This window comes from Trematomus bernacchii, unplaced genomic scaffold, assembly GCF_902827165.1.
Source record: "Trematomus bernacchii unplaced genomic scaffold, fTreBer1.1, whole genome shotgun sequence".
In the NCBI taxonomy this organism is placed as follows: domain Eukaryota; kingdom Metazoa; phylum Chordata; class Actinopteri; order Perciformes; family Nototheniidae; genus Trematomus; species Trematomus bernacchii.
The window spans coordinates 7,070,180-7,097,018 of record NW_022988066.1 but is presented as its reverse complement, the minus strand read 5'-3'; the positions used below and the strand labels follow the sequence as shown (position 1 = coordinate 7,097,018).

Here is a 26,839-nt window from a genome sequence, read left to right as displayed (position 1 = left end):
TTCATGTGTCTCAGATGTTTTTATTTTTATTTTGACCATTAAGGTGGCTGGTAATTAAAGCTGTCTTTTTTAATTTTTGTCCAACACACTCTCAATAAGTCAGCTCTTCTGGCTGCTCCTCTGTCACTAGGTCTGCTCCTCTGATAATGAAGACATGAAGGGATGGTTGCGATGATGAAGATTTGCTAAAGGTAAACAAAAAAGAAAGATAAGTGTTAGCTAACAGGATAAAGAGTCAGAGTGGGTGACCTGAACTCCCTAAATGAGGTATATTTGATGTAGGCTACAGTAGTTAGTTGAAGTATAATAATTTTCAAAATGTTATAAGGTTAAATGTCATATACATGAAAAACTTGCATCACAGGTTCCTCAACAATTCAATATAAATATGCACAAGACATAAATCAAAGTAAGAAAGACAATAAAAATGGTGCAAGTTAAGGAGCCCCTATTGTCGAGACGAAAGTCAATATTAAAATAAAGATAATAATATCTGATAAAAACGGTGAAGGGCACCAGAGGGCAAATTCTAAATCTGGCTCCAGTCCAGCAGGTGGTGACAGGGAGCCTAACATCTGTGGTTCCACAAAGAAGAGCCTGATGCAAAGCACCTGGAGATGCACACTCAGCAGAGGACAAAAGACAGAAACACTTAAAGGTGGGGTAGGTAATTTTGGAGAAACCAGCTCGAGTCCGCTAGAATTTGAAAATACACAACCGGAAAAAATCTGCCACTTCCTTACAGAGCCCCTCCTCCAACACACACGAACGTGCACATGACCAATGAGGGCACGAGATAAGTTTGTGCACAGATGGAAAGCTGACAGGCAGGTAGGCCATCCAGTTATTTTAGCCGGGCCAGCTAAAATGATTAGTCGTGCTTTTTACAGCGCTACGGCTTCCACAGATGAATTTTTTTAATGGATTTTGTTGTCAAAGCACTTAAGATATTCATTGATATCGGGATGTTAAGAGCATTCCATGGAATATAACAAAAAGTGGATCTCGAGCCGGTTTCTCAAACTTACCTACCCCACCTTTAAGTACAGTACATTAGCCTGTATGCCCATGATAAATTGCCTTAGCTAAACCTTGAGCTAACTTATCCATTAGCTAGTAGCCTACCTTAGTTAACTATATTTGTTATTGTCTTTTAGCTAATTAGCTGTAAACTCGAGGCACTGGCAGTTTAGTAATTTGTTCATCACCAATCACCTTCAAAATAAGCCAAGAAAAGCCGGCATAACATGGGACAGTAAAGTGGGATGTGCTGCTACCTGTCTGTCTGAAGTGACTGCCGATGTCCGCACCGCTGTGCAGGAGACGTGGAGGGAGGGAGGGAGAGCTACGGAACTTCACAGTCTAATCTCCCGACCTGATATTTTGTATTCAATCAATATATATTTGGAAAGGGAAACTGTGCGCAAACAGCAGTAGATATATATTCATTTATAACAATTAAAAAAAAGGGGGAAAAAAGGGCATTTTCTCTGGAGGAAGAAAAAGGGCAGGGGCTCAAGCCCACTTTGATGTCTGTGTGCACGTGCCTGCTGCAGCGTTTAGTGTGTGCACTATGCAGTGATAGCCTTTGCAACTTTGCTCTTTTAGCTAATGGAGTTTACACCTCTGTGTTGCTTGTTGTTTAATTATGTTGATTAAAATGTTATGGGCTTGTTACGGTATAGTATGTGCTTTTGCCAACACTTCAATTAGGAGATCTAATGATTGTATCGTTCTCGGTTGAATGGAAACAAGTTGTGCAAAGGAAATGCATACTTAAAGTAGCCTCTTTCAGTCTTTAGGTTTGCATCTTTACCTGTATAGCAGTGGTCACTATTACCATCCAGCAGAGTTTCTATGTCACCTGAAAAAAGCATGCAAAAACTATCAACTCACAATCACAGATTTTTCTCAGAATTTCTGTGTGTTAATATCCTACCATTATCCTGTGTGTCAACTTCTGGAATGGGTGAAAGTCCTGTCAATAAAAACAAAACAAGTTTCTAAGGTTTGAAATGAACGATTGTGGAAAATACTGGATCATAGGAAGACAGAAAAGGGTACATCTTCAACTCATCGATCAGTATGACATGGATTCAATAATAAGTATTTCACCTGCTTTTCCTAAAATGCTAGAGTACCTAAAATATCACCTACAGTAAATCCCAAATGTACCATGTGCACCCTAAGCTAAACAACTTTGGGTCGTATGCTTTGTTTAGGCAGGGGGCCTTAAAAATGGGGTTCAATAAATGATAAAATGCCTTAAATAAGTCTCTAAATGTACACAATCACATCTTACACAACGGTCTTCACATCTGTGAATCTCCTAGACTGTATGGTGAATCTATAGAAAAATACAAACCTGCCAGAAATAAGGATGTAAACCTTTTTTAAGGTTGATGCGGTATTACTGAATTTGCCAAAATCGTTTACCTTTGGGAATGAAGATTTCTGTGTGTACCTCACCATCTGGTAGAAAGATCAAAAGAAACAGCACATCAGGTACATATTGTGATTCATTTCATATACAGGTGTATGATGAGACAAACGATAATAATCAAGGGAAAATAACAGACTCCTAGACGCGTTTAATAGTGCCCTGTCACCTGTTATGACAGTTTGCTTGCTTTAAATTATCCATTGAGGAACAATTGCAGTATTGTGTATTGAATATACAAAATAGCTTGTAATCAGTTAGATTAAAGGTGGGGTAGGTAAGTTTGAGAAACCGGCTCGAGATACACTTTTTGTTATATTCCATGGAATGCTCTTAACATCCCGATAGCAATGAATATCTTAAGTGCTTTGACAAAAAATCCATAAAAAAATGTCATACTGTAAAAAGCACGACCAATTATTTTAGCCGGCCCGGCTAAAATAACTGGACGGCCTACCTGCCTGTCAGCCTTCCATCTGGGCACAAACTTATCTCGTGCCCTCATTGGTCATGTGCGCGTTCGTGTGTGTTGGAGGAGGGGCTCTGTAAGGAAGCGGCAGATTTTTTCCGGTTGTGTATTTTCAAATTATTGCGCACTCGAGCTGGTTTCTCCAAAATTACCTACCCCACCTTTAACTCTTGACCACAGGTGCTGAAAAAGAGCCGTGTGTATCTGGGGTTACTGTATAAGGTGTCTACTCTCACTTTAATAAGGAACAGAACTGAAAATGTGAGCAAGAATGGAACGTTTTATATAAAAGGAATTAATAGGACACATTCATATTTACCTTTTAACCCCTGGCAGTGACCCCCAGTGACATCATAAACAACAGGATGCACCATGGGCTTTTCTGACAAAAATAAGAAACATTTTCAGGTCAACGTTTAAAGATCAAGCTACTCCTGTGTGTGTATGTTGCAGGTGTATTTGTGTGTGTGTGTGTGTGTGCGCCTTACTGCAGGAATTCCTCCTCCAGTAGATTTGTCCGAGCACAGTTATGACTATAGTGAGCACCACCACACCGAGCAGAGCCAGCCAGAACACCCTGAACACACACTGCCACTCATCTAAAGAACAGAGAGGGATTCAAGCTGATTCATTTACTGTCTCAGAGCATCTCCTCAGTCCCAGAAATACTCCATCCTGATTGTAAATCACTGATGGGACATTATTAAGACTAACAGATGCCAGTGATTGTTCATTTCAAGGAATCTAGAAGCCTGTTCCATAACCCTGTCAGGACATACAGTATCAGCCTCTTTTTCAGTTGCCAGATTGTTAATAATGTTCTCCACCTCGCTTTCTAAACCTTTTAACCTTAACACTTTACCCTAAAGGGTATGGTATGGAAAAGTTTAGTGGAAGTATGAAATTAAGATTGATACCCAGCTTTCAAGACACACTGGAAAATATAACTAGCCTTAAGCTTGGGGAAGTGTTGGAGAGAGAGACAAATGGAAAGAGATCCAGACAGAATCAATACAGCCTTCGAGATACAGTTTATTAAGATGTACTGTATACCTCTGATCATACAGTACAGAGAGAGGAAGGGAAACAGAGCTGAGATTTGAGTCAAAAGAACAACAACTGAGGGAAATGTCTTCAATTGGAAAAAATTACTCCACTGTGGACTGAGAGACAGGACAGCCTTAAAATCAATTTTACCTAAAATGAAAACTGATTGTCCAATTTCTTTCCTCTCCTTTCCAATTTTAGATTGAAGCCACACAAAGAAAAAAGAGCTCTCTATTCCTGACACCTACCTTTCTCTGTCCGTTTCCATGGCAGCTTTTCCTTTGCTGTTGCATTCAAAACTGTTTGATTGGTGAGCCAAAGGAGACAGCGGCTTTGATTGGCTGACTCCGAGATGGGCAGGGCAGGGAGACAGCAGTAAAATGCCTTCCTCTTTCCTTCTTTATCCTCCTCCTCCTCTTCCTTGTCCTCCTCCTCAGGTGGATAGAGGTGTAGGGAGCTGTGATTAGTGTGGCCATATAAGGTGAGATTCAGGGTCTCTGCATCCCCAAATTGAAGCGCCACTGACACCACCAAATGTATTTTTAGAGCTGTGAAGACACAGAAAGAGGAATACATTCATTACAGCCATGCTACGTACATTTGCTGAAGAAAACAGTGCAATGTTGTTGAAGGATCGTAGCTCGGAATGCACCCTATAACGTAGATTATATTTTAATTTTCATGATCATATCAGGATTTTTGCAGTCATGCCATCGTCTCTGTTTGGCTTTTCTTTCTTTTTTTGCAGAGTTCTGTTGAGAGCCATCATTTGCTAACAAGAGAGGGGTTAATTGAATGCCCTTTTATTCCTCTGGGTTTTGCTTTTTTTAACATTTGCAAATAACTTAACTAGAATACCGATCTTAAAGATGTCTCATCACCTTTTGTTAGCTGAGAAAGCAGAAACACTACAGTTATTGATGGCAGTGTAATTAATGTCCAGGAAGAACTACAACTTCATGTGTAAACAGGGCCATAGATGTTGATATGAGTTCAAGTTTAACTGAAATATTCTTAAATCCACATGAAATGATGAGCAACAGAAGTCAACAGGATTCTTTTTGTCTCGGGACCATGTATGTCTGTTTAGAATTCAAAAAGGCAGCCTATTATGCTATTTTTTTGTATTTTGTGATTCTTCTGTGACATGTCTTAAATGCGTTAATGGATAAAAAGGTCTTTCTTTTGCTGCAGCACCTCTTTTCACCCTCTGTCTGAAACCAGAGCCCAGTCTGCTCTGGCCGGCTCTGTTGTGATTGGTCAATAGAAGCGTGAATGTTCCATAGTGATGTTTACATGCACAGAAACCTATATACTGTAACACAGGAAATGGAAAACCCCAAAAAGCATAATGGGGCCACTTTAAGTCTGTACCAATGTGCTGACATCCCTAAAGCCACATTGCTAGCATGCCTAAAAACAATGAAAACTTATATTTTTAGTAGTACCTGAAGATGAGCTATGTAATTGTGAAACGTCAACATCTGTTTCACACATGAACCAGCTCTGTTCTGGGTCTCTGGAGGCGCTCCTGGACTCAGGATCTGTCGTGTTGCTCTGATGCTCTTGTGTGCAGTCTAGCTCGAACCCGTCACCTTCTGGAGTCTGTGAGGGGTCACACACATCTTTTTTTGTAATTTCAGCATCCCCAATCTTTGCTTTTTCCCCCTTCTTCACCCGATTCCCTCCCTCACAGCGTCGGTAGGGCAGGCAGAGGAAGTTCACTTTTGATACTGAGAGGGGAAAGCAAATAAACAGAAAAGTCAGAACGATTTCTCGGCAGCAATGGAAGAAATGCAAAGTGCACTCTATTCAGAATTCAAAGCAAGATCCCAAAATGGAAGATATAGCCTCCAGTTTATATCTGACACACAGGGCAAAATCATTGAAGGCGAACACGTGGCCAAGTACAAAGGCTAATGCAGGCTGCTCTCAAAAAGAGAACCATCTTTTCAAAGCAACACAATACGGAAACTATTTCAAAGCGGATGTCAGTCAATGTCTTGTTGAATGGAGCTATATTTGGATACGACTCTGAGCTCAGATAGAAAGATGCAGAGGTTGAATCAGACAGTGACAAGAAATCAAATTGACTCAAAATGTATTAAATGAAGTAAACTTCTCTTAATGGTAGACTTTAGTTATTATAATTTAACCAACATTTTTAGGAAAACTAAGCCAAACCAATCACTTCCTCCTTTTTAACTTCTTCAAGAGATTGTGAACCGATAGAGACATTCATATAAAATCACCCACCTCTGTACAATGTGAAGAAATCTGGGAGGCAGATGATGAAGGTGAGGATCACGAGGATGAGGAGTTTAGTCAGTGCTGCTCTTGTCATGGTTGCACCATAAGATTACACACACAAATGTATTCCCCCCTGACAGAGGCATGACCTTGTGGTATCTACTTCCTTTTCTTGAGTTCTAAACAAACACGTGTTTTCAGACCCAGCATCACAGAAATGTTTGGTAGAAGCCTGCCTCGATATTTTCACATAAGTCTTGCAGAGGCAGGCCACAACGAAGAAAGAACTGCACTTCCTTTTGCACTTCCTGTTTTCTTCTAAGAAAGAGTGAAAATGGAGTTTATCAGCAGAATGTAAGTAGTTGATTCGAGGTGTGAATGATGGATAGAGGATCTATCCTGTTTTGTATTTGTGTGTTGCATATCTGTAAAGAGAGATCAGCTGATGTTATATTTTTGTGTAAAACCGAAAGAAACATAGACATTTATATTCCCCAATTAAATGTGGGGATCAGCTTCAGATACTGTATGGTTGACTGTACGCAATGTCGGTTAAAGAGGGAAACGCCCCTCAACAAAACACACCTTAGACACTCCAACACTACTTTCTCCTCTGATTATGACTTTTTATCTCACTTGTGCCAGATACGGGTAAAAAAAATAGGCATCTAATACTGATGTCAGTAGTTCTATAACAGTTTCTCATTACTATGACCTTTGTATTTCATTTGTTTAACAGCAGTATGCCATCATTTTGAAGTGTCTTTTAATAATGAGATATTATTTCATTTATTTCAAATTATTTTTACGAATTTGCAGTGTTATGAAAAAGTCTGTGTGATCATTATGACATTGTTTCTTAAAATTGATTACACCTTTCTTTAGTATATGATTACGTCATACTGTAATTAGTAGTACAATTGTTCAAAAGATAATAGTTAAAAAGGAAAATAAATGTATGATTAAAATACTCGCTACTCTGAATAGTGTAGCCTAAGCAGTTACAGGTAATGGATGGATAAGTGGAGAACATCTCTCAGGCGTTTCCCATTATTATCACATAATTATCAGAATGTCGCTGATAATTAGGACTTACTGTAATTGCTTTTAAAAAAACAGGTTTTTTTCTTCTTGTGGCTTAAAGGGGACCTATCATGCAAAATGCACTTTTGTACGTCTTTTATACATGAATATGTGTCCCCGGTGTTCCAGGGAACTCACCAAGTGTCAGAAAACACAACCCTCTCTATTTTCCTCCATACCCAAATCTCTAAAAAAGGGGCTGCAACGGATCTGATACAGACTGATCCAGATTTGAACACTGTCCTGACGTCAGGACGGTGGCGCTACGGCTATTGGGCCAACTCCACCAATCAGGAGGAGACCGCCACGGCCATTGCCGTTCGAAAGCGCTGGAGACGCTGTAGTACATATGCCAGGCCAGTAGATGGTGCTGTTCTCACTGAATCTGCCCCTGCACAAACAGAGCTATAAATTGTCAAATTGAGCAAAAATGAGGCATGGCTAAAATGCATGATCTGTTTGGTATTTTGAAAAAAAAAAAGTATAAATATGCCTTATATAGGTATGGTCCTACACTATATTATTCAAATATAGCATAATAGATCCACTTTAAATTAGTATACCTGGGGCCAGCTGCCACTCCTTTTAATTAACATTACCAAACAATAGCGAGATGATACAGTAGGTGTTTCTGTTGCTGCTGAAGAGGACATTAGCTTTCTGTTTATCTGTTTCTCGTTTCCCGCTTTAAAATTAAAAAAAGTATATTTTCTTTGTAACGTTTAACTTGATCTCTGTTCAGTGTTCAGTGAAGCTTTGGTTTCCTGAGAGCCACTTATCTTTGTAGACCTGGAACACACACACACACACACACACACACACACACACACACACACACACACACACACACACACACACACACACACACAGATAAACACACAGTCTCAGACAAACACCCTTATATTAATACACACAAACACAGTGATGTGCATGGCTGGCAGGTGGAGCCTTATCTCCGCTCTGCAGCAGCTTGCCTCTCAAGGCTCAGTCGGCAGCTTAGAATGGGATGGAAGCGGCCACAACCAAAATAAAAATAAACACTTTCTGTCTTTTCATGGTCAGTCAAAGCTGCTTGCATTTCCACATATTTTAAATGAATGGCTCGAATGCATTTACCACCATAGTACCTGGGATTGTCGATAGAGTTTTAGCACATCTAACAGCTTTGTGATAGATATATATATTATTTGTGATATAGCGAAAAATCTTTAGTCTGCAGGTCACTGGTATGTGATTCAAGTGATGGCAGTATCCCCATGAATAATTTATATTTCTAAACCAGATTAAATAGCTATGAAGTCCAGTCTTTGTAGATTGTTTTATGCAAACAAACTATAGAAAAACACTGCAGGCTTTAGAGCACAGCCTCACATTTGATAAAGGTTTTGTCAGTACCCCATGTTGTTAAAGATTACTATGATCTTTAATCAAACTGACTTCAACTGATGAAAACCTCTAGTTGAAAAAAACAAGGTTTCTTTGTGAAGAGCTTCTATGTTATCTCGCAGCGCCACAGCGATGGAAGCTGAGAGTTTGAAGATAACAGAGGCAGGTGAAAAGCCTCATCAAAACCGTTTTATTGGCTGCAGTGATGGTGAAATTGAAATTTTTCACATATTTCAGGGCACCAGCTGGAAACCCCTTAAGACTCCTCAAGCTTCCTTGAAACCGTGTTAGAAAACCAGAGGTATGGCATCACAGAAATCCAATCAATCATAACTGGGTTTAATTGGGTGGAAGCTCCAGCAGATTGACAATATTCCTGGAGAGACTTTGGCCCTGAGAGAATGTCAGGTGTTCAAACGCTATGATGTGGGGATGCTTTACCCTATTTATCTATTTTCTTTTAAGCAGGACAGCTTAATTATGGGGATGACAGGTGGCTTGATGTTGGTTAATTCAGATAAACTATCTTGAAAGTAGTGGCCAGATTGCGATTCACTTCTGTATGGATAATGATGCACAGAGCAAAGATTTTTTTGTAACCTATCCACTAAAAAACCCCTTGGTCCAAAACAAGCCATCAGCCATATTTGTATTGAAGCAATAATTCAACATTTAAGCTTTTCGTTTTCTTGCAGAGAGTGGGATGAGAAGATTGATAACACTTTATTGTCTGTACGCTGAATATGCTAATTTTAATTGTGCACAGTAAATATTGAATTCTATAGATATAAAAAGCTCCTTCAAGTAAATGTTATTATCCGACCCAATGGCTTTTACTCCGGCTCAATCCTCAATACCAACTTTGTATTTGTATCTTCTATGCAATAGCGTTGCTGAGAAAGAGCGAAGCTGTCGTTATATTTATTCTTTTGTTTCAACAATTTTATAGGCTGCAATAAACTCTGTCTCCTCCAGAGATCACTGGAAGAACTTAGGACTTGTTTAATGCAAATATCCACTTTGGAGTTTTGGCATAAGGTCAGACCAATTTATTAATTTGATTCAATCAAACAAGTGATTTGGTCCGTCACACAGAGCTTACAGTATGCATCAATCTCTTTAACGCTGCTTTCAGAAATTCTACTGCTGCAGTGCAAATGCTGACCGTGCATGCTCCTGTGAAATGAGACCGTTGTCCTTCTCAGCTCTTTTCTTCTAGACCCAGTCATTTGCTAAATATTATGAATATTAACCATAAATCTTTGAGAGATACTGCATGAGAGCTATTTTTGGAGCTCTGCATTACGGCAGCATCTGATGTCGAGAGTTTGGAGATTGAATGTAACAATGTGATGAGATTAGCGATTTAGGTACACGAGAGGATATTTAACAACACGCTCCGCAGGCTCAGCGCAGTTTTAGGTTGTATTTCAGGCATGAGATGTTGTACACTTGATCCTTCTCATCATGTCCTCGCTGAGCTGAATTTAATCCCTGGATCTGCTTGAAATGGACACTGCTCTCAGATAAACTAAAGCGTCAATAGGTGGATTGTATGTCCTGTCATTATGTATTGTTCCAACTGATTTTCACATTTATGGCTTATTTTCTCGTCCGATTTATATCACTCGTTAGTCGACCTTTTATATAATGCAATCGATATGAAAGATCGGCTCAGCTTTAATAGATTGTCTGCTGTGACCTTTCTGACTTGTCTCTTTTGTTATTTGTCATTTTGCATGGGCGTATAAACTAGTTTCCCCTCTGAGACATAATGAAGTCATCTAATGTAATCTATTGATTATACATTGCCTTTTAGAATTTAAAATGATGCCTGCTAATAAGATACAGACTTACCACTTCAGACCTTCTGCTGTCAAATGCATATGTTGACTGATAATAACAAGCAGACCCCTTAAATTATATTTTCTTTGTATATGAGCATGGAGGTTCACTCTTCACATTTGGGAACATTTTATGCAACTATACAGGCTCAAAGGTCCCCTTAGTGGTTCTCAAAGCTTCTGATCTTCAGTCTCACCCCTCCTCTCTCATCCTCTTTAGCAAATGGGGCTGGCATAGGTGTTTCATGTGATATGGTTGTATATGAGTGCAAAGTCGTTCTGCCTACTTCTATCCGAAGATGGTCTCAGGTGGCATGAGAGTGGCTTCCTTCATCTTTCCCTGGACATCCACTGTTTGAAGCTCTGACAACTCATGTTGCCTTTTTTCGTTGTTCATTTAGACTCTCTTTCTGGGTTTTTACAATTGTACCGTTCAACTGTTGTGGCACGTCAAGTCCAGTTTTCAATTTCAGGCTTTCTCGACCTGTTTTGTACTTTTGCGTTAAAGCCAAATCACAGAAAATACAACAGAAATTACTTGTGACTAAAAGTTGATAAATAAAGTGGAGCGTTGAGAAACTAGGGTCAGATATTTCGCTCAGGAGGTAGTTGATGTAGACCAAAAACAGATCTAAAGAAAGTAAATATTGGACTTTCATTTACCTCTGGCCATAGCCACAACTCATAATCAATGCTAATGTTGCTCTGTTACTGGTGTACTCATTAACACTATACCGACTGTGTTGTGGTATTTCGAACTTATGGCTAACAAGTTAACTGAGAGATGAGTTGTGAGCATGTTTTCCATAAAAAAAGAAAAGAGAAGTGGCAAGAGGAGGGAGGGCATGGTGATTTAGAGCTGTGTCAGCAGTAAAGCATGAACGGCTTCTCCAGAGATGAAGCCATTGTAAAGCTTTATGACTCTTTATGGAGAAATGACGACGTTTCAGGAAGAGATTATCGTTATGAGCAAACCTTTAAAGGTGATGAAGGTTTCCAGATTCATCATCCTTGTGGCTCTGATTTGTCTCGCTGCCTGCCTGTCTGATCCACTTTGTATTCGTCCTATGTGCTCAGAATACAGTTTGTCCTTGACTCTTTCTCCTGTCCCCTCCTCAGTGTTTTGTTCCCTCAAAGAAATATGGGAGGCCTCTAATGCCAAAGTTTCAAGGTTTTAAGAGTCAACCACATCTTCTCTTTTCAGGTGTGGCTGGGAGTGTCTATCTGTGTGAATGGGGAAGGCAGTACTTGAAAGGATGGTGCGCTAAATGGGGCTAAAGTGGGTTGAGTTTACAGGACGCCCTGAGCCATCATGGTGCGGCATCTCTTTGGAATCCCTTCTTGTTTCACTTTCTCCCTCCCTCTCTTCTCTCCTCTGCTGTAACCTTCTCTGGTGAGAAAATGCCATGTCAATAAAAGCTTTTTAACATGAGGCAAAATCAATGTGCTCCAATTGCACGTTCTTTCATCCTGCCAACAGAACAAATGAGTGGCCCTGCTCCTGCTCACAGGGTGGTTGCTGGGTAAAAAATGCTGTTTTCTTATATTTCGGTAGTTTTGCATACCGTGTATTGAATTGAAATAAACAATCCTCCCTGTGTGTAGCTCTTAAAGCCTTGTTTATGTTGAAATAACTTAAGATGAACACTTAACACTTTAAGGTGCTTTATTGGTCGCAGCTCACACCATCAACTTTTATTGTCTTGAAAGGGAAAGGAGGCTTGCAGGCAGGGTTGCAATAAAGATGCATCATAAAAACAACAAAAGCACACAAACATAAAAGCTCAATAAAATGCATGATAAATAGACGAATAATACACCGACATCAGTTGTTAGGATCAGACAATAGATCTGTCATTGAAATTATCAATCAAAAAGTCTTTGGGGAGATCCCTTAAGAATCATATAATTCCTTGTTTATGTAGGAGTTGAGAACAATAAGTCAAAACCATACAGTGCTGTCTTTTAGGACATGTAACTAATAAGTGTTCAAGGCAAAGCAGCTTTATTCATCACAAAGAAACTCAATGTGCTTTTTCCATTTAAACGAAACAAAAGAAGAAAGAGGCATGTCAAATAATAAATAATAAATCATATGCAACACAAAGGTATAACAATATAGGAACAACAACAAAAAAGCAGCACTGACTGATTTTTCTGTATTAAAATGAACCAATTATCTATTTAGTGACACAGTAAACAACCTCATTGGTGGAGGTAATTTACTGTCACTAAAACTTTGCAGTTCCCCTCTGCTCTACATGGCCTTTTAGTGTTGTGCAGCTACTTTTCCAGTGGAAAAGTAGCTGTGTTTTGACCAGTTGAAAGTTTGAGCTGCCTTCCTGTTGCTAACCTGTGAGCCATTTACCTTAAAGTGCTATATTTGAATAATATAGTGTAGGACCATACCTATATAAGGCATATTTATACTTTTTTTTTTTCAAAATACCAAACAGATCATGCATTTTAGCCATGCCTCATTTTGCTCAATTTGACATTTTTTAGCTCTGTGTTTGTAAGGGCAGATTCAGTGAGAACAGCACCATCTACTGGCCTGGCATATGTACTACAGCGTCTCCAGCGCTTTCGAACGGCAATGGCCGTGGCTGTCTCCTCCTGATTGGTGGAGTTGGCCCAATAGCCGTAGCGCCACCGTCCTGACGTCAGGAAAGTGTTCAAATCTGGATCAGTTTTTATCAGATCCGTTGCAGCCCCTTTTTTAGAGATTTGGGTATGGAGGAAAAGAGAGAGGGTTGTGTTTTCTGACACTTGGTGAGTTCCCTGAAACACCGGGGACACATATTCATGTATAAAAGACGTACAAAAGTGCATTTTGCATGATAGGTCCCCTTTAAGTACATTGCCCTGGCTTGTGTGCTGATTATTGGTCTGCATTACAGTCCTCTTTCCTCTGTTGCTAGTATTCCCCAGCCATGACAGAGATTTAGACATCAACATTATGAGACTAAATATTTATGACTTTAATGCTCAGGATTTTTGTGTTAAGTGCAGATAGGAAACGGGTTCATTAATTCATTGTTTATGGGGATGTCCAATGATTCTGAGAGAGTGTAGTTGAATGCCTTTACGAGCCGAACCTCGTGTAGTGGGAATACACCCTGAACAGTTGGTTGTAACTTGTAACTGTGCAGCAGTCTCTGCTCAATGACTTTGGACTTTACAAGCCTTGAGGGTAATTGCACTATTATGGGGAAATATGGATATACCTTCTATTAGAATTAGTGAATAAAGGAACTGGTTCTATTTCCAGTTTATTGGAGACTAGCTTTTATTGTAAAAAGGAAAGACAAAATTATTTGCTCTCTCTAGGAGGCTTTAATGAATGAATGAAACCAATTGGTCGTGAAACTGTCTACTAGTGTTTTTCTATTTTCTGTAGGTCTGTAAATGTCTGTCTTTAATGTATTCAAAGGCAAAACATGTATTGACACGTGAGCAAGTCAATAATGAAACAAACATTTGTTCAAAGTATCACACTAGCATCAGGGAGTAAACTCCACTAAAGTGTGGAATGAGTCATTGTTAGAGGATGAAGAGGGTGATATGTCACCGAGTGGTCTTTCCTTCTGCTGTTAGTGGAGGCTTGTATGCATTATTTGTGCTGTGTTGACCCCGCTTTTGGTAGAGCTCCTCAAGCATATACTACGAGAGCGTGATGAGAGAGGAACACAACATTTCTCTCTCTGTTCTCTGCCTTGTTTGTAAATTAGAGTTATTTCTAGAGCTGATATTCTTGTCACGTCATGTTGCAGCAGCTTGTACAGAGAGATTGAAATGAGCTTTCTATCTGTGTTATGACGGGGAAGTTGCACACCCAAACACAGTTTCTCATGCATGAAAGCAAACGTTATTTTAGGAATTTCTATTTTCGGAAAATGTTTTATATGAGTACACGACTAAAGGAGCTAGCAGATGTTGTGGGAGAACGCTATAGCTGGCAGATTGTATGTTTTAAAGACACTCGCTTTTCTTGCGTTTTGCAATAAAAGTCAAATTTGTGACTTAGATCAAATAAATCTCATTCAGAGGACGCAGGTTAATTCTGTGTCGTTAATTAGGATCTTTTTGGCGTGTATAATCATACATCAGTGAGAACATTCAAGCCATTACGGTTTGATTAACATTTTATCACCCATCTCTAGACTCTCTTTGGACACACACACACACACACACACACACACACACACACACACACACACACACACACACACACACGCACACACTTTTCTGTCATCCAATGATTCTAAAAGCTTGCTTGTGATAAAATATGAAGTACTGAGGGCCAGTTATGAGATGATAAGCTGCAGCGTCAGCGTCCTCTAAATGCCCCCCCCATCCTTCAGTAATTATAGACACGGTCTCCTGTTCCCTCTCTCTTCCATCTTTAATTATTATATTAATAGCCACATTCCTTTATTTTGCTATTAGCCACTGATATTGAGGCAAATAGCCCGCAGTTTTAGGTTTTTCAAGCGACCTACAGTGCGCTAAAGAATTGTTTTAAACCATATGTAAGAAACAACTCTCATATACTTAAATACTAGGACAATTTCAATTGTTATAATTGTGGTCATTCTGACTACAGTATATCATGATAAGTACAATGGAGCAAACAGTGAAAGCCTCCAGAAGCTTCCCAACAATTCTAACTTACATTTCATGTCTCCCTTTGTTTCTCAGCCACCATCTGACAATTTCCTGACTCATTGAATTAATCCACCCAATACCAAGCCATTGCATTGTCTCTTTTACATTTCCTTAGAGGACAATAATATAAACAAACCTTATCTGGTTCGCTAAGGTACTTCTTAGCACACACACATTGACAGCGACCCACAGACACACACATGTAAACCAACCATTGTGTTCAGATTAACACACGGTAAACTGCATCCATAGGTAATCCAGGGGCCGTATTTATGTGTGTATTGGGTGTTCTCAGAGACAAGCGAGAACGTTTATGTAAATTAGAGTTTTATTTGTAAAGCATTAGTAAATATCTAGTTTTACTTGTGGCTGTGTTTCTCACACTTGATGTAGGGAGTGGGAAATAAGCATGACCTATTAGTCAAGAATGACACAATTATGTGGACAGACACAGTTTGTCAAATACAATATATTTATTTTTTGATTGAGTTATTTTGTCATTTAATTTCTTGATGCTCCTTCGTACTCTGTTCCAGTCAGTGAATTCCTGTATTTACTCTTTTTTGTTTACTTACAGTAGAAGATATTTCTATGTATGAACGATATCAGTGCAAAAATATGTAAAAGGAAGAATTTGGACTTTGATTTGAAGTTTTAGCCTTTAGACAATGCATTTCCAGTTTTACATTTGATAATGTTGCCACACAGGTTTATCTGAGTGTGTTCATAACGTTAAGAGATGGGTGGAGATGCTATCTGCTCCTTCTCTCGTCCATCTCTCTCTTTTCTTTCTTCTTTAGAACGGACAGAAATATGAGGCATCCCTTTCACGCTAAGTAAGGAATTGATCTAGAATCGATGAAGTGTTGACGGCAGACTAATTACTTTAAGATAGTTATTTCTGGTGCTGTGATTGGTTTAATTTGAGCTGAAATTAGGGTACAGAAGCAGCCAGTATTGTACCATCTCTTTGATCATATTATTTAAACACTTTAATTCTCCTCTTTCAACTCTTGTTCGATTTCTCCCTCTACCCATTCTGTTCCCTCTGTATTCCTCTGTTGTCTCATAGGTTTATGGATCAATGATCAAGGGGGGGTAAGGTGACCTTCCTCTGAACGTCCAATATGAGAGCTTGTTGGATAGAGCGCTGCCTCGTCCAAAGACGAAGAATGCCTCTCAGGCACAGATGTCTTTACCACCGGGAGCAGAGTATACAGTATTCACTATGCAAATACATGCATGTGTGTCATAGTTAGGGATGTACAATGGAGTTACACCAGCTGATCGAGGATGGCTTTACTTATTATGGAAAAAATGGGTTTCTTCCTCAACTGTTTTACTGCAACTGCCTTCAGCATAAATCAGATTCTGTCTCTATTTTGTGTAAAATGTAAGTTAGGTTAAGGCTTTGGCTGAGGCAAGTTTCTATTATGAATAACCCTCCAGGAAATGAATGTTAATACATTAAAAAGCTTAAAGAGACCTAAACCTATCCTATAAATAATTGCAAGCATGTGTTGAGAGATGCCAAAATGATGTTGGCATGTATGTATGCATTAATTAATATTCTAATGACGATGGAAAGAATATCTGGGATGTCTCTTGACACGATGAACCTATCCCAGGGAATGATTGCCCTACACTTCAGTTCCCCTCAGCTTTACTGAGCTTGGCAGTCAGCTTGTTGTTTTGGTTTAACAGTATTCTACTATAAGCTTCAAGTGTTATTATACATAAGTGGTTACGAAGCCTTGTTGACTGTGACCCTTTTCTCTAACCCACATCCCACTAGTCTTCTTCCCTGCAGATCTTCCGCTTCTTTTCCCAGTCACAGTGAACAAATGAATGTGAACACAGCCATTAATATTTTAATAAATAATGAGACGAGGCAAATTAAGTTATGTGAACGTGACTCCAGTTCTAAGTATATGCGTATAGCACTTCATTACTCAGTGTCAAAACTGAAAGACTGCCAAAAGAACTTAATAAGGTGATCATTTGTCAATGTTGTGTTTATAGCTTCTCCTGCTCAACAATATATTCTGGTAGATGGCAAAGTCTTTGACCTCCAAATGGAGTTATATATCGTTTTATAAATGTTTCACTTTATTCAGAGTGGTAAGGGATACAATCCAAATATGATATTAAATCCCGAACATTTGTTTGCCATTCAATTATAATTAAAAATGATTTACTCTTTAACGAATGCCTCTGTTTTCTGGACATTTCACAGAAAACATTTCAAAGCTTTAAGACCAGTGTAACACTTCAAATAATTCATCACAGTATCGACGGTCTGATGGTTCCAACATCTGTCTCTCTCTCTCTAACTACTTGTGACTCGTTTCTATGAGAGCTATCTGCTGTGATTGGCTTGTGGCAGCAGGGCACAGTAAATTATTAAGGCTTTCTCTTTATTTGACCGTAAATGCTCCCCCCCCCCCCCCCCCTCTCTTTCTCTCTCTCCCTCATGTTTTCTACTTCCTCTTCTCCCTCAACACTCAGCCCATTTAGGAAGAGAGTGAACAGGATGAGAGGGCTCTGCAGCGTGGGGGGGGAAAGCATAAAGGGAAAATATCCCAGAGACATGTGGTGTGTGTGTAGATGGGCAGAAATGGAGAAAGAATGTCAGTAGGGGAAATAGGAAAAATAGCTATTGGAAAAACTAGAGAGAGAGGGTGGAGAGACAGAGGGATAGTTAGGATAAATTGCACAACAAGCACTTTTCTCCCTCTGCCACCTGCCCTGCAAAGAGACCTGAGTGCATCATGCAAAAGCAAACGCATGCTTACTAAAGAATAGAGACTAGTGGGTGTGCAGTTGGCTGTCATTAGTGAGGTGTTTCACTACCAAATGTGTGAGGGCAGAGAGAAAGGAAGAGAGGGAGACGAGGAGAGACAGTTAATGACAGACAAAGAAACAAAATTGAGTTGTTTTCATGTCCATCAATAATTCAGTATGTGTATTATTTCCTGTTGTGTGCAGCTGCAAACTTCATGCATCAGCGGTTTTAAGGAGCGGCAAACAATCTGAGTCAGACACTCTCACACCCACCCACACAAATAGGAGGATTGGTGATCATTTGTGTCGTTTAGCACACAGAGGTGTAATTTATGTAAAGATGGGATTCTTGCTATGAGAAATTCTGACTACTGAAAACACATGGGTTATTAGTGTACCTTTTTTATCGGTTTCTCATTTCAATTTACCAGCACCTACTTGGCATAACTCTTCACTGCTGCTCCATTACATATAAGTGCTCCATCTCTTTGTGCTTCTGGCCGGTATCTTAATCTTCTGACTTTCTCTTTTTCTGGATATAAGTAAAGCTACTCCTTTTTAAGGTGCTTTTAAACTTTATGTCCATGTCAACAAAGGATATATGCCTAGTGTGAAAGTGATCGTTTGCTCTGATATACATTATTTTGGAGGAGGGAGGGTAACAGGTTTTGCTTTACTCTGACCGCCCAGGTGGCTGTTTTGAATAACAAATTAAAACAATAGATGAACCCACCTACCCAGCATCAAATTGCAGTGAGACACATTGTATTTTTTCTACAGGAGTTGGTGGAGACCCAACAAGAACTAGAAAAATATGTAATGTTGGATTTACATTATTTCAGGTTTAAAAACATGACTATTAAAATGCAAATGTCACTCTCTGTAAAAGGCAGCTGTTTGTTATGCTGTATGGTGCTCATACCATAGCACAAATATCTGTTAAAAAAATCTCTTCCTGTAGATTAAAGGCTGGACCAAATCAAGCCAAGTTACTATGGTTAAAGAGCACATGACACAAAAAACGAGAGATGTTGACTAAAGTGCTTAAAACCAATAACAACATTTAACTGATCAAAATGAAACTGAGTTTATACTGTTGGCAAGATTTGATAGGCTGTGAAGTTGTGATGACTTTGCATGGTGCTTAAAGATACGATGGTGGGATCTAAAAATGGAGAAGATGTGACAGTGAAGGGTGAACCAGGGTGGGATTACACTTGATCATCTTTGCACTTTGGACTGGGCACTTGTAATGGCAAAGAGGAACTGATCTGAGAAAACGAGATATAAGATATAAGCTTTTGTGAATTAATGCAGTTGTATTAAAAATCAAATAATGGAATATTAAAATACATTTGATATTTGACTGGTAAAAGAAGGCACAGGGGGGATTTCTTCTCTCCTGTCGTTACCTGTGAGGAGTCTTGCTACTTCATTTGAGAAAAGCTGTAATCCCCAGGTATTCTTTTAGCACTATAATTAATATATAAATGCAGAGTCATACTTGAGTATTTTGGGAAATGTTGGGGATGCGTTTATACTTTATATATACAGTCTATGGTTTATACATGGTTTTCATGCTGTGTGGATATTATTAGATGATCTCTGGTAGCCATTGTTCTTCTGTGTCTGCTGCTGCTGCTGGAGGGCAGGGTATGATTTGTCGGGGGGTCAACTAATCTCATAACATCTGCTCATAAACTTCTGTTTGTCCTGCAGCAGCAGAATTACATGTCATAGTTGAACAGGTGTGCACACCAAGGCCAAATGTCAGGCTCCGACAGATCAATGGCTGCCTCTGCTCACAAAAGATGTATGTGTGTGTGTGTGTGTTTGGGCAGGGGATGAGGTAACAAGGACTTTGATTAGACTGGATAAAAGCCAAAAGCCATTTTTTCGGCTGCGCCTGCTCCCATCATCATCCTCTTCATGCTCTTGGGTTACTAAACAGATGCACAGCTCGACAAATGTGGTTACATTTGGCAGTTTGCATCCTTTATTTTCCCTCCCTGCTTTCCTCCTCTTGGGCAATTAGAGGAACCAGAGCTAGCAAGCCAGAGGATAGCCATTATGTCGTATTGTGTGTGTATACCCATGTGATGTGCTTTAGGGCAAAAAGGGAGAAACCATTTTCTCTTCCCACAGCAACAGGAATGGATCAAAGTAATTGGACAGTTTTGTTTACACCTGGGCAGTGCAAAGCTTTATGTGCTTATAAGTGTACGTGTATTTGTGTGTGTTTGTGTGCTTTCTATGCCCCCCAGACCGAAAACGCTTTGCATACAACAGCACACATCTTTTCAAACACACACGCACACGCACACACGCTCACTCACACTCACACTCACACACACACACTCAAACTCACACTCACACACACACTCAAACTCACACTCACTCACACACACTCACACTCACACACACACACAATCAGTAAAAAATGTCTCTACATTAGTGTTGAATAAAACATGGTAGTAAAAGTGTGTCAAAGTCTCAGTGCAGAGGGAGCAAGATGGAGGGTTTCTGCTCCAATATAAGATCAGAAAGGAAGTGTGCATGTGCCTTCCTGTAAGGGCAAGGCAAAGATGTTACAGAGAGCAGTTTGGGTGTTTTGTTGCTTTGCTGCTCTGTTCTCATCTCTAGTATCTCACAGGCTTTTTAGTTAACTTCCTTTCGGCCTCATTCTCAGTCTGTCTGGCTGTCTGTGTTGCTTTTCCTCCCACTCATTACACTCTGCTGTATCTGCGCTCAAAAGCCTCTACTAGTCGCACACACAAGACACACCTAATTAACGCAGGTCTTTCTCACACAGTACACCCATCTCTTGCAAGGGGGAGGATAGCAAAAATAAATGAGAGGACAAGGGTAATGGATGGGAGAGAAGTGGAGGAAATGAGTAAATGGACAGAGGGGGTTATTACAGGGTGTGATCAAAAGAGGGACAGAAAAGAGGAGCAGGCATAACAGAAATGTACGAGCTGCTCCACTGATCAGCCGGCCGACACTGATCGCCCTGATTGTGGCAAATTGAATCCCCCTCATGAACTTCTCCGCTTATTTTTGTGTCTGATGATAACATTCGCTGATGGAAAGATATTGAGCTTAATTCATTCTTTTATCTCTCCTATTACTGTAGTTACTTTTGGGGAAACTGGGACGACATATAAAATACACACACACATAGTGACTACAGAGAAAGCTGTCCTTAATCTGTGTGGTTCTTCTATTGACTGATGTGATGAAGGTTGTTTTGCATCTAATTCACATTAGACAAACACCAATGGAGTATTTCTGTACTTGTGAGGACCCTCATAAACATAGCCCATTTCCTAACCCCTTACCCTAACCTTAAAAGGTAACACCATTAATTTTGCACTCTACTGTAAGTCTATTACCATCCCTTTGGAAGCACTACTGTGAGTGTAAAAAAAACATTGTAATAAGTATTTTGTAGCCCAAGAGGGAGCTGCACAAAATCGGCAAAATTGCTTCTTCACTATTCAGAGCAGAAGACAACAAGTTTGAAAAATGTAAAAAATAAACTGTTGGTGTGGGTTCAGAAATAAGTGAGCTCACCAAATCTATGTTGCTCCAAATGTCAGATTTAGGCTTTCAGCTTGAAGTTGAGTCTACATGTCATCACTTGAGATGCATAAATAAAATATTTATCCCAGTTTCTGCTGCATCGAATTTAGACCCTTTTTAAAAATGTGTCCATCACAAGTGTTCATATGAGTGCAATGCTAAATGGGTGGAGTACTCTAAGTCCTAACACGTTTACCCATCAATACCAGCTGCCTAACCCCTGAATTAAACCTTAACCTAATTCTCACCAAACGTCTTAACTTCTTAGAACCAGGTTTTTACCAAACTGCTCTTTGAAGGTCCCACCAAAAATGAAAATGACCTAATTTAGAAAAATGGTCTCACATCAAAGGTCTAACACTCAAATACGTCCAGAAAAAAAGACATACAAGCAAACATACACACACAAAGACTTAAAAACACAGGTGTAGACATCGTGTAGACATCGTGTCTCCTCCCATGCAAGCCTTGTTGCCCGTGAAATACATTTTCAGTTTAAGAACATTGAATATTGTACCTCCAGATTAATTTAATTGCAATCAAACACGCTCCCTCCTTCTCGTTCATGTGTTGGGAGAAGCCGGCGTGTTGTTGTGGAGAAGTAATTATTTGCTTGGCCAGTCTGAGCCTGCTTTGAGTCTCAAGGACGGACTCGCCTGCAGCTACAGTACCAACCAACACTGCGATCACAAAACGGAAATTGGCAGTGAGGGTGTGTAAAAGCGTGTGTGTGTTTTGTTTTTCTGTGTGTATGCTGAAGGGGCCGTGACTTGAATCACGGTGTGTCCTTGTGTTTTTTGTGTGTATGCATGCAGAATGTATAGTGTGGCTCATATTTTTCAGAGCTGTGTTGGTGTGTGTGTGTGGGCATATACTCGCATTTGCAGTCAGGATGTGTGTATGCCTGTGAGCCTGTGTAGAGCAATGGCTCGTTCCTGCAGGTCTCCACCTTAGGGAATCACAGCCCCACCATAACGTATACACACACACAAACACACACACAAACTCTTTTGTCACACTATAAAAGCTGGGATGGGGAGCAGGAAATTGAGGTTGGAAAGGAGATTGGGGAGAAAATGGGAGCGTGTGGGTGGGGAGGAAAGGAGGGAAGAGAAGGTTTCAAAACAGCACAATGTGGGGAAGACAGAAAGGAGGAAGAGAGAGGAAATATAAAGAGCTAGAAAGATAGAGATTGGAAGGAGGCCAATTGAGGAAGAACATCAGTCATGAGAGATGAACTGATCATCACAGACGGGCCAGACAGATAATGTTTCACTTTCTGGCCCTATAAAATATTTTTTTACGACGGCTTTCCCCAGTTGACTGCTACCTGTTTTTATATGGCTCTGTATTTGTATGTGTGTGTGTGTGGGTGGTACAGCGTATTCAAAACATGCATGCTGCCATTTCTGTGACGTGTGCTGGTGTCCATGCATGTGTGAATGTCCATAAACAGGATGATTATCGAGTGTAAAGTGTGTGTGAAAAGGATTTCATGGTGTCATTTTCTTTGGTGTGTTTTTCTGAGTTTTTGTGTGTGTGGGTGCGTCCAGTGTGGTGTGCAGCTGTAAAGCTGTGCCAGAGAGTTTTGAGTGATTGCCTTGGACTACCACAGCCAAGAGACCAATAACAGGAGGCGGCTCAAGAAGGCTCCTGCCAAGTGACCAATGATTAGATCCAACAGAAGGAGACCAGAGCTGAATGGCCCGTCATTCCTCTGCTTCATTTCTCCTGAGAGACCAATTCCAAGCCTCCCCGAGAAACTGGACGGCTTTTCTATCGTGAGTGTTTCAGAAATGCATTGGTTTACACTCTGGGTCTTTAGTTGTGTTCAGGGCTCCGTAGCAGGGAGAGCATGTGGTTGGAAAGCGTGCTATGATTGGAAATGATAAAGTGTGTTTAGTTCAATCAGTTAGGGTTTTTACAAGAAATTATCTAAACAGGATGTGGTAAATATTGCTCATGAATCATCGTGCTAACTCTTATGTTATTTCTCTGCCTTATTTAAAGGGTTATAGTTGTCAAGCCTACTTGGTGTGTGTGTGTGTGTGTGTGTGTGTGTGTGTGTGTGTGTGTGTGTGTGTGTGTGTGTGTGTGTGTGTGTGGTTTTAACGATACTACTACCTTTATCCTTTAACGGTACTCTTATCGGTTCTTTTGGAGAAAAAAATAAGGTGAACAAAATTAACATTGCTTTTTATTTATATTATAAATTAGATAAATAATATTTCCCATCAAAAGAAACAACAATGTTTTAACAAATCGTATTAAATAATATGTAGACAGAATTGTAAACGGAATAGCTGAAACTTTAACAAAATAATAATGGAAGGCACTGGTTCCCCAAGTAAGGCTTTAGTTTAGTGTCCAAAGGTGATCATACGAGAAATTGCTTTGTTCTTTGACTTGCAATAGGTTGGTAGTGTCAATCAGACCAGATGCGGAGCTTTATGTCAAAGACATCGTGCGTTTTTGCTTATGGCTTAGTCATCGAGAGATGTATATAAGAAGACTTCTGCTTGGTGTATGAGTAGATTCACCCCAAAACCCCAATCTTCCTGTTTTTATTGTGGCTCTCTTCATCTGTTCATGTACAAAAATACATATCTGATGTTGCACCATGCGTGTAATTCTCAGTAATAACACTCTAGACTTGTACTGTTCAGGCAGAAAGACCCTCGACCCCCTTACTATCAGAAGGGTAGGCACAGGTATGTGCTGTAGGTTTAAACATAGGGTAAACGGAGAGTAGAGGAAAATAACAATCTGGTGAATTCAGAGAAGTACATTACTAAAGCGGTAAAAGACAAAGTTTACGATATTATGATATCCACAACATGAAACGATAACTTGTGCCATATGAGGATGTCAATATTATATAGATACATACAGAAGGGGCAGGTAAAATAAGATTTTCTTCTCCCTGCTCCTTTCCACCATGCGCTATAAAAAAACAACCAGTATAAGTGTACATGTTTTGTTTTAAAATAACTGCCATGTGTGGAATAAACAAATAAAACAAAAGAAAACAAAAAAAGGAATGTCTCAGGCCTGACTCAGACCTTTTTTATTAAAGTCCCATCTAGGAATATTTTTTATCAAGGTTTTATTATTTAATGTAATCTAATCCCAATAACCTAACAACTGTTATGCACCATAAGAGACTTGAAGAACAAGAAATGCACGAAAAAAATCAAGTTTAAGGTTTAAATATCATGGGGTTACGTTTGCAGCGTCCTCTCTTTTTACAGATGTCAAGAAAGACTGCCAAATTGCATAGAATCTCAGAGCAGACCTTTGGAGAAATATTATCTTCTTTTGCTTAAGATATTTTTTAATCTCTTTGATCCAATAAGAAAGAGTGAGAGTAATTATAAAACAATAGCTTTTTGTACGTCGACCGGCTGCTCCTCACAGCTCCAAACATCGGCGTAAATTCCCAAATATGCGTTATTTTGGTGAACTAATCGCATATTGGTAATATAAATGGATACTATCTTGCCTGAGAAAGTGACATAACTTCATAGCAGTTCATTTGAGAGCTTATAAACACTTTCATTGGAAATAAAGGTTCAGAAAGCTGGCGACCCTCATTAAAATATATGCACTTACGCCAGGGGTGTCAAACTCAATTTAATCGCGGGCCACATCAGCATTATGGCTGCACTCAAAGGGCCGGTTGTAACTTATATATAAATATATATATAAAATAATGTATTATATTACATTATTGCCTCTGCATTGGATTATTATCTGATAGGGTAATAACTTCATAATTTACTACGTCTGAAAGCAGAAGTCTGGGGCAAATAATTGCAAGTCTCTTCAGTGAGAATGTCACAAAATGATTTAAAAAGAAAAGCTGGAAAAAAAGTCAAAAACAGAAGTGACATTTAAAAAAAAAAGGAAGTGACATTTAAAAATAAAGTAACATTTAAAAATAAAAGGCATATTTAGAAGAAAAAAAGTCCAATTCTGAGAAAAAAAGTCTAATTTGAGATGCATTACGGGACATGTAGTTTATGGGCAACGTGCTTCTGTAAATCATCATGTAACCGTATAATAAACATATTATATTCTTTGCAAGCTCTTGTGGGGCCACAGAAAATGAAGTCACGGGCCGGATTTGGCCCCCGGGCCTTGAGTTTGACACCCCTGACTTACGCTCTAAATGGAAATGCTAACACAAAATATAGCATTGTGGAATCGCCCTAGATCAGACAAAGAATAAGGTAAATAGACAGGAAGTCAGATCAACACCACTATGGCCCTTGGTTGTTAAACTTGGTGTGACTGCCTTTAATTGATCTGCTTTCCAGTAGCACACACTACTCCTTGTGTTGGAGTGTAATTTCTCTTTTCTTGTGTATGTATAGAGGGACTTTAGCCCATTATAGTGCTAGAGGAGAGATTGGTTTTCTTTAGCATTCATTTTCTTCAGAACGTTATTTTCCAAGGCAAAATGTAATGTAAATTGTTTTAAAGCATGCATTTATCCTGTTAAGCCCCAAGCCTGTTTTTAAGGTCTCAGGCTCGAAAATGACATTCCCAGAAGAAATGACTATATCTTCCCTTCTAAAAGGGGTAAATTAGTAATCTTTTTTCTCAAAGCAATGATAAACCTGTGAGTTGGATGTAGAAAAGTCAGAATCAATATAGAATTTTTTTATTTTAAAGTAAATTCAGATTGAACATAGTAAAGAAATGTAAATGATAGTGTCCGTCCAAAAGAAAAACATTACTTATAGTGAAAACGACCCTTGAATGATGGGATCGGAGACTAAAAGCTTTAGGAATCCAAACTATAACATATAATAAGTATCCTGTATCAAGATTGATGCAAAACAAGTGACATTTGACCTTTTTAGAGAGGTTTAGCAAAAAAATAACACCTCTGGGGTCATTTGGGTGGATTTGCCGTTTCTCTGGAACCCATTGGTCGATTTTGATGATTGACACCTCTTTTCAACCGTTAGAGCCAATAGAATCGAGGGGGGGATCCTAAATCCACATACACGTTAAACATTGAGGAGTGAGAGTGATGCACACGCAGTTTGCCCAAACCGAAAGCTTTGTTACGCTCTGAAAACTGAAAACTAGGTTTATTGATGATGGATTATTATCAGTAATCATTTCAAAGTGACACAGACACATTGGATTAACCTTCAGCAGCGTTTTTATCGTTTTAATGCCATTGAACACAACTTTTGATCAGAACAAAAACAAAGGTAAGAGTATTTGCCGTTTGGCTCAGTAAAGCTATACGTTGTGTGATGTCTGGGT

General features: G+C 39.4%; 2 protein-coding genes across 3 annotated transcripts in view; one reads left to right on the top strand and one right to left on the bottom strand.

Moving 5' to 3' along the window:
* Positions 1-4: 4 nt before the first annotated feature.
* LOC117474593 lies at positions 5-6,494 on the bottom strand. Its single transcript, XM_034120470.1, has 9 exons — positions 6,213-6,494; positions 5,405-5,689; positions 4,205-4,504; positions 3,398-3,508; positions 3,229-3,291; positions 2,437-2,472; positions 1,940-1,978; positions 1,817-1,864; positions 5-185 (listed from the first exon to the last, which is right to left on the bottom strand). The coding sequence occupies exons 1-9, from the start codon at positions 6,298-6,300 to the stop codon at positions 127-129; spliced, it is 1,029 nt and encodes a 342-aa protein (XP_033976361.1). The 5' UTR covers positions 6,301-6,494; the 3' UTR covers positions 5-126.
* klhl5 (kelch-like family member 5) overlaps positions 6,480-26,839 on the top strand; it is a 48,080-nt gene continuing 27,720 nt past the window's right edge. Inside the window, exon 1 of one of the 2 annotated variants that reach the window (XM_034120467.1) lies at positions 6,480-6,560. In XM_034120467.1, coding sequence (XP_033976358.1) covers positions 6,541-6,560 — 20 coding nt within the window. In that variant the 5' untranslated portion in view covers positions 6,480-6,540. Of the gene's footprint in view, positions 6,561-22,998; positions 23,338-26,839 lie in introns of those variants that run through there. The other variant, XM_034120466.1, reaches the window with a different exon arrangement.

Excerpts from the sequence above, each read along its gene's own strand:
- LOC117474593 (XM_034120470.1), bottom strand. The coding sequence starts at position 6,300 with ATGACAAGAGCAGCACTGACTAAACTCCTCATCCTCGTGATCCTCACC. Across the intron at positions 5,690-6,212 it reads TTTCTTCACATTGTACAGAG|TATCAAAAGTGAACTTCCTC; the intron begins GTGGGTGATTTT and ends TTCCCCTCTCAG. Across the intron at positions 4,505-5,404 it reads ATTACATAGCTCATCTTCAG|CTCTAAAAATACATTTGGTG; the intron begins GTACTACTAAAA and ends GTGTCTTCACAG.